The 8,487-nt window shown below is 34.2% G+C and overlaps 1 protein-coding gene across 1 annotated transcript; it reads left to right on the plus strand.

Moving 5' to 3' along the window:
- Positions 1 to 838: 838 nt before the first annotated feature.
- LOC120089980 (uncharacterized) lies at positions 839 to 3,485 on the plus strand. The gene is made up of 3 exons (XM_039047436.2): positions 839 to 1,225; positions 2,528 to 2,733; positions 2,850 to 3,485. Exons 1-3 carry the CDS (start codon positions 1,136 to 1,138, stop codon positions 3,106 to 3,108), a joined length of 555 nt encoding a protein of 184 aa, XP_038903364.2. The 5' UTR covers positions 839 to 1,135; the 3' UTR covers positions 3,109 to 3,485.
- The last annotated feature ends 5,002 nt before the right edge of the window (positions 3,486 to 8,487 follow it).

Raw genomic sequence — 8,487 nt, forward strand, 5'->3', positions numbered from 1 at the left:
TGCATAAAAACACTTTCCAGTAAATGTAGCTAAACACATGACTATTTTCTTATGATTATTTCAAAGACAATTTTTAATGTAAAAAGTATTTAAATGAAAATGACTATTTGAAAGAAGTTTTTTCTCTAAGCAATCCAAATATGCCCAATTCAAGTTTTTTTTAATTTTCTTTTTTTATGTTAAAAGAAGATCAAATGACAAACAAATCTTTTTATTTTTATTTGTAAAATATGATATTTAACATACCTCTCTCCCCCCCCCCAAAAAAAAAAGAAACAACATAAACACATACTTCAGAACTTCATGTTAAATAAATCAACACCTCAAACATAGATTTCGTAAACACATAATAAAATAATTTGTACTCTAAACACATACTATTCAACTTCACAAACTACTATAACTCCACATACTATAATAACCTCAAAATATTATAACTAAGTCAGCACTCCAAATAGTTCCATAATTTGTTCTAGATTTTTCTTCAATGGAGTACTACCATTCTCGATTTCATCACTAGTACTAGAGTGTTGTTTATTTCTGGTTAGTCTCGAACTCAGTTTTTCCTCTGTCTGTTGCCGTGGGAGCAAAACTTTTAGAATCGTCCTCGTTGGAATCTATCCCCTTCCTCTCTAGCATCAGTGCAACTTTCGTCCTTTGTAAGACCGTCGATGGGACCGAAAAAGTTGGCTACAATCTTGCCTTGTGTCTAGTGTCAACAAAGAAATCTTATGTCTAAATTTTTTCTCTATATTGATGTTACAACATTATTTATCATCCAATCCTTTCAATACTTAGCTCAACCTATCTAAATGGTCAGTTTAGACAAACAACTAACATAATTGTAAAGCTATCAAAAAAGGTGTAGTACTGAAATTACACATTTTTCCCCCCCCCCCAGTCGACACAGATTTTATTACAGCAATGCCATTTGGACTTCTTTTGCTAAGTATTCACTGTTTCCAATTATCTCTTGCTTTTTCATTTTTCCTTAGAATTTCGAACACAGCATTTATGTTTTATACCAATCTTATTCCTCTGTTGTCGAAGAGAGAGCAGAGTAGAGATTAGAAAAAAGGCTTTCAGGAAAGGCACGAAGAAAGACAGATCTGCGAAGCTCTGAAACTGCTCGACAATGGCGTCAAAGCTTCTACTTTTCACCGTCTTTGTCTTTGATGTCATTGCTTTTGGCTTGGCTATTGCAGCTGAGCAAAGGAGAAGCATTGTAAGCTCATGCCCTTTTCCCCTTTTTCTCTCTTTCTTTACTATTCTCTTCATTGTTGCATATCTTAGTGAAAAATTTCTGCCTTCACTCAAATCTCTTAGTGATTTATAGGCTTTCTCTTCTGGGTTCGCTTAGTTCAATTGCTTCTGAATATGGGTTCTTTCAGCTGTAGATAGAGAATAAAAAGCTAGAATCTTTGCCTTCAAAATTGGTTTTTTTTAGGTTTAAGAGATTTAGGACTTTCCCGCCAGTTTTCTCACTGGCCAAACAAAGGAAAGCGTTTTGTTTCAACTGGAAAAAAGCACTCGGATCTACTTTCATTGGCTTTCTTAAACCCTAATTTGTGCTTTTCTTAGAAAAATTTCTTGTAAAAGATGAAATATAATTCAATTTGTATTATATCTTTGCAATTGCTTAGCTTAGGGCTTCTTAATGAGCTAAAGATGATGTCTTCGTTATGGAGAAATTTCTTGTGAACAATCATTTTGTCCCATATCTTTGGGATTTCTGACTTCCTGATGAACAAAATATGATTTCTTGACTAGAAGTGTCCTGTTGTTGGGATTACATGTGTAATATGATGGGAGGTGGTGATACACCGTAACAAATATCGAAAGACTACGTTTCGTGTAAGGATGCTTAACCATCGCACCGATATTATTTGAGGCAGAGCAGGAGATTCTACAAACATTCGTCAAAGAGAGATCTGCAACTCTTGAAAGATTGCACTTTCTTCTAAGGACGTATAACCACCGCACCGATTTAATTCGGAGCTGAGGTTGAGATTGCTCAAACTTCCTTTAAGGAGAGATCTATGGATCTTAAAGACCAATCTTAAGATAAATTCTTCTTCAAAGGCATATCTGATACTCTTAGGTCCCACATTGTTTGGTTTTGACCTACAAGTCATTATTTTCCCTTTACTTTCTTCACCTGCTCCCAACAAGAGCAGCCAAACTCATAATTCAGTGGGGACTGTTTAAAATCCAATAATAGTCTTCTTTTTGTAAAGAGTTAGTTTAACTTTTAAGTACTTATGCATTCTTATCTGTTATATTTATACAAAAGAGAAGATTTTTATCCCTAAAAACTTTGAATATTCTAAAGGCTTCATATTATTCTTTCATAATATATTGCCAAAAGCTCATTGAATTGAGATGAGTAATTTAGTTCCTTACAGATGAGTAACTTTTAAGTTTTCTCCGAGTTCAAATTAGCATAAGCATTTTTCATTTTTTCTGTAAATGATACTAGCATTTTCATCATTGGTGTTAAGAAGAATGATTTGAAATCATTTCACAGGCAAGGATAGTTGAAGACACAGATGCCAAAAGAAACTATTGTGTATATGACTCTGACATTTCAACTGGGTTAGGAGTTGGAGCATTTCTCTTCCTGATGGCTAGTCAGATCCTCATAATGGTGGCTAGCCGCTGCTTTTGCTGTGGCAAGCCTCTGAGTCCCGGCGGTTCGAGGGCTTGGGCAGTCGTTCTTTTCATAACTTGCTGGTAAGTAGAGCAAACTAATATGTTTCGGCATCAAATTCTTGTACCAAAAAGATGTGGTTTTTTATACTGGTATCATGGTATGATATTGTGTACCGTTGTGAAATAATCTGTTTCAGGGTGTTTTTCTTCATTGCCGAGATTTGCCTGTTAGCAGGTTCGGCTAGGAATGCATACCACACCAAGTACAGAACATTGCTTACTGATACTCCTCCCTCTTGTCAAATGTTGAGAAGAGGAGTGTTTGCTGCAGGAGCAGCTTTCATTTTCTTCACTTCCATTGTTTCTCAGTTCTACTACGTTTGCTACTCGAGGGCCCGGGAGAGCTTCCAATCATACAACAAAGACACCGGCATTGGCATGAGTACCTACAAATGAGATTCAAAAACATCGTTTTCAATCATGTTCCACTTCAAGATAGTTTCTCTTTTCACCTTTTGTAGTTTTCAATCCAGTTTATAGAAGCCTATATAGGTTGTCTTTACTATTCTATGTTTCAACCAAACTCCGTGGTCGATGGTTTTTGTGTCGGTATCAAAAAACCCATTGCTTGTTTGATCATTTTGGCAATGTGATGTTGAGCTGTAGGATATTCTGCTGCTATTAGTAGATGAACATTTATGTTGCAGGACATTGTTTCTTATTCTTTCATCATTCTTGTATAACCAATGGAATTTAATCCTTCTATGCCTCTTCTGAAATCATTGTATGATGTTCTCAAAGTTTATAATGGAAATGCTTCTCTCCTCTGTTAATTTGGGCATAACAATTAACAGTATTGATTGGCTTGTAAAGGAAGCTCTTAAATCTCATTCCAAAATTGCTTATTTTCATGTCTGTGCCACAGAGTTGGATATAAAAGAGCTGATTTAGCTTCTCTTCCTCAAATAGTAAGAGAATGTTTATCCTCAGAGCTATAAACATGAGTGGACATCCAGTTATGTTTGTGTTGCCTTTTTAAGTGCTTGAAAGCCCTTTTTTTTACCTTTGAAAATATTGCACTCAGGATGTCATTCTAAATGGTATCAAACATTTTATTGGAAGGCTTAGATTTGTATAGCCAATGTGTATGATTGTGATCAAATTGTGATCAGGAAAGATAGAAATTAGAGATTTGTGTCGTGTTTAGTTGCTTTAGAGTTTATTTTTTTACATGAAATTAATTGATTGAGACATATTTAAGAGAGAGAGAAAATTATAATTTAACCATTGAAGTTGACAAGGTGAGTTAATATTTAATCTCAAGTTTTTTAAAAAGTGAATTAATATTTATTCTAAACTCTCAAGTTCATTAAAGTGGACATGGTTAGACTTGATAAATTGTCATTTTCACTTAATTTTATGCCAGAATTGTTTAAAAGAAAAATTCTCATGTGTGGTCAATAGATATAAACATAGAAGTTCAATACAAAGGGGTTAAAAGTGTTACGAAATCAACAAATAAAAAATAAAAAAAAATGTAAAATATAGAAGCTTGACACAGATTTATGTGGTTAATTAGCAATACGCTACATCCATGAAGGAGAAGAATTTTATTAGAGAGAATGTTATAGAATACATAATGAATGACGTCTTTAAGGTTATAGAATTTATGTGGTGCACTTCTTTAAACCGTAGAGTCATAATTGTAAATAAATTATAAATAATCAAATATGTTAAATACAAGTTCAACTTAGGTTTCAAGGTCATTACCTTTGAAATCTCACCAGGACGTGTCGTCCTTAGACCCCAATATTTGGTCATCGAAGAACATATAACAAATCCAAGACATTCAAGAAAAAAATTATACTAGAACTAAAAGTTCATTCAAGCAGATGAGTTTTGGAAGATTTAGTATATCATCAATCTTGCATAATGATTTGTCTGTGCTTAATTTTGTGCAATGATTTGTTAGAGCTTATTCTTCGTTTAAATTAATGAGTTGTTTCAGAACTTTTTACCACTTTTGTTGACTTAAGTAGGTGAACTTAGTGAAAGTTTCAAAATTACAGCACTTAAGTTTAAAGTTTAACATAATTTAAAGTTTAGTGTATAAAAATTGATTAACTTCCTCAAGTTTTGTGGGTAAAATTGTTTAGAACAAAAAAAAAAAAAAAAAAAAATTATAAGAGATGAAAATGATGAAATAAAGAAACAAGATATTGTGTTGACTACTGTCGTCCAAACGACCAAAACAAGATCTTATACGAATCTTAATTTTAATTTTATTTTCATTGAATCTTTATTATCATTATACGCGGTAGATATCACGTGCTATGCTACCGTCTAAAAACAAGTTGGAAAAATATAGCATTTTAAATAATAATAATAATAATAATAATAAAAATAAAAATATAGCATATTTATCTCTTTTTGTAAAGCTTGATCATAGGTTTCACATGCAAATCAACTTTATAGGTCCATTTCTTTATTTATTATGAGAACAAGCATCCAATGTATTTTGTATCATTCTTTTCTATAAAGCATTGAGGTGGGACGATTTTCACTCTTTTATGTTATAATATGTATTTATATTATTATTATTATTATGTATGATTGTCCTTTATTATAATTTTACATTCCCTTAGATTAGGTTTCTTACTTATCTATCTATATATATATGTATTTTTAGTCTGAATAAATAATAAGAGCATATTTTTCAAAAGTATAAAGTATAGAGTATTAGAATTCCTCTAGGGTTTTAGTTTTTTGTTTACAGCTACGCTAAGGTTTGCGCTACTCACTGAAAGTTAGGGTTTGCATTTAGGTCATCGAGTTCTAGTGATTCTTTGTTGAAACTGTCTAACTTAAGAGGAGCATCGCTGTCGTTGTCTGTCGCGTTCTGTTCTTCATGTCTCGAGGCTCACACGTCGGCGTGTGGGAGTGTATGTGAGGTCCGTTTCAGCTGTCGTCGATTGGGTTCATCTCAGATCTTAATTTTTGGTCCGTTTGTGCCTTTGGTTCCATCAAAATCTACTTGGGTGTGAGGCTATTTGGAAAAATACCCTTTTGTTTTTAGGGTTTATGACTGTTTTGTCCTAATTTAATGCTATTTTGTCCTTTGGTTTACCTTGCTTTCGATTCTATTTTGCTTTCATTTCCCAAGTCTTGGTTTATCCTACTTTAAGGTTATTGGCTCACATGATATTAATTTTTTTTTTAGGGGAGGGACCACTCACAGCAGCTTGCTACTGGGAGCCCTCAAGCATTGCCCAAGTCTTGCACTATTGCTCGGGCCTAGGGCATCCCTCCAATCTCTTAATTTTAAAAATTTTGAAACCTCAATGGGTTATTAACTACCTTTTCCTATAAAAGCTTTCATATTCCCATATTTCTTTATGAAAAACCTTCATTAGTTGTAAAGAAATTAGCTAAAAATATTACTTCATGATAGAAGCTCTAGTAGCTGAAGCTCCATCTCCTTGTTCACCTCACACAAGAAATAAACATGTTTGTTAGAGAAGTTAGTTGTAACAAATAAACTAATTTCTCAGATTTATTATTTCAACAAAAACAAACTTCTCTATTTATATGCATCACAGTGAGAGTGAGTGTAAGTGTGAATTTGTAACTCAATCAGGGACAAGCTGAAAGAAAGCTTGAAATAAAAGAAAGATTCAAACCTTGAGAGTGGATGTAGATCTTCAAAGATCAAACCAGTATAATCAATGTGTCCATCTTCTTCTCCTCCATACATTTTCTGAATTACATGCTTGAATTTTCTTCATCTTCTTCATCGATTATCTCAGAAAATCAAATAACAGGCTGAGAGAAAGTAGAGGGAACTTTGAACGTGAGAAAGAGATCAAATATGTGTAAATGGCTCAACAAGGTTCATAAATGGCACCTACCACCTAATTAAGTTTTGGCCAGGTAATAGTTTATTTTCATTTTGGGCCTCTCTTTATATGAAGCAAAAAGTAGCTTAAAGACCTAATTTTATAATAACTGGTATCAGAGCCTCAAATTTGACATCCAAGACAGCTTCAAGGAAGCTCCAAGAAACCTATCAAGATCAATCAGAAGTTAGCACGTTATAAGGTAGAGAAATTCATAGAGAGTGGAGATTTCTAACTGTGGATGAAAAGAATTCAACCCTTTCTGACACAGAAGGCTCTAAGAGTAATTAAAGATCCTAAAACATTGCCCACTACCATCACTGATGCTGAAAAGCAGAATATGGAAGAGACAACTTATGAAGCACTGATCTTGAACATCTCAGGAATGACATCTGTTCAGATTCTCTTAGCAGTTGTTACAGCCAAACAGTAGCCTCTCTTTCAAATGGATATCAAGAATGCTTTCCTTAATGGGACCTTATCAAAGGAAGTATGCATGCAATCGCCACCAAGTGTCTCTCCTCCGTCCTAGAAAGTGTGTCTCCTTCATCGTGCACTATATAGTTTGAAGCAAGCCCCGCACGCTTGGTTTGCAAAGTTCAGTTCCACCATCATTCAACTTGGATATACGTCTAGTCTTTATGACACAACGCTCTTTTCTCGACAAACGGCTCATGGTATTGTTCTTCTTCTTCTCTATGTTGATGATATGATTATTACTGGGATGATCCTCAAGCTATTTTTGATCCGCAACGCTATCTTGACATGCATTTTGAGATGAAAGATTTAGGTTCACTTAGTTACTTTCTTGGTCTCGATGTATCGATGAGCTCTGTTGGTTATTCGTTATCTCAAGCGAAATATGCCTATGATCTATTGGTTCTTTGAGGCATCACTTAACTCTACTACAGTCCCAACACCACTAGATCTTAATGTTTTCTTGACTCCATTTGATGGAGTTTCACTTGAGGATGCCAGTTTCTATCATCAATTTAATAGTAGCCTTATTTATCTGATAGTCACTCGTCCAGACATTGCATATGCTGTTCACATTGTTAGTCAGTTCATGGTTGCCCCACGGACCATCCATTATATGGATGTTCTCTGTAATCTTCACTATGTCAAGGGTACTTTAGGACATGGACTTCAGTTCTCTTCACAATGATCCCTGGTATTATCTGGCTACTCTGATGCTAATTAGGCTGATGGTTCTACTGACAGGTGCTCTACCTTCGATTATTGTTTATATCTCGATGACTCTCATTACTTGGTGTAGTAAGAAATAGAGTGTGTCTCTCATTTTAGTACCGAGTCAGAATATCGTACCTTAGTTGATGCTACATTATAGTTATTATGACTCCAATAGCTTCTTGCTGATATGGGAGTTCCTCAGCCATCTACGACTATTCTTTACTGCAATAATCGTAGTGCCATTCAGATTACTCACAATGATGTTTTTCATGAGCACACCAAGCATATTGAAAATGATTGTCACTTTGTTCGTCATCATTTCCTGAGTAATACTCTTCTTTTACGATCTATTTCTACTACTGAGCAACCGACCGATATTTTCAACAAAGCTTTGGCCCCTGGCGCTTCCTTCAACTACTTAACAAACTCAAGTTGATTCCTACTTTACCACCTTGAGTTTGAGGGAGGGTGTGAATGTATACTTAGTCTCTTTGGTTAGAAAAATTTTAGGTTGGTTAGAGTTATTCTAGATTCGACTTTTGGTCTGTTTATATTGTATTTATACCTCCTTTACGCTGAGGTACAAAACACCTTTGAGAAATACACTGTAAGAAGAAGAATTGAATTGCCAATGAATTTATTTAGAAATTAAATAAGAAACTAAAAAAATGTGCAAAACTTACATTATTCATATGAGAATGATACATTCTCGTTGTTTTGAAGTTCTGGATCGAATATTTGACAACAA

This window comes from Benincasa hispida, chromosome 11 (genome assembly GCF_027475165.1).
Source record: "Benincasa hispida cultivar pf3 chromosome 11, pf3_genome.v1.1, whole genome shotgun sequence".
In the NCBI taxonomy this organism is placed as follows: domain Eukaryota; kingdom Viridiplantae; phylum Streptophyta; class Magnoliopsida; order Cucurbitales; family Cucurbitaceae; genus Benincasa; species Benincasa hispida.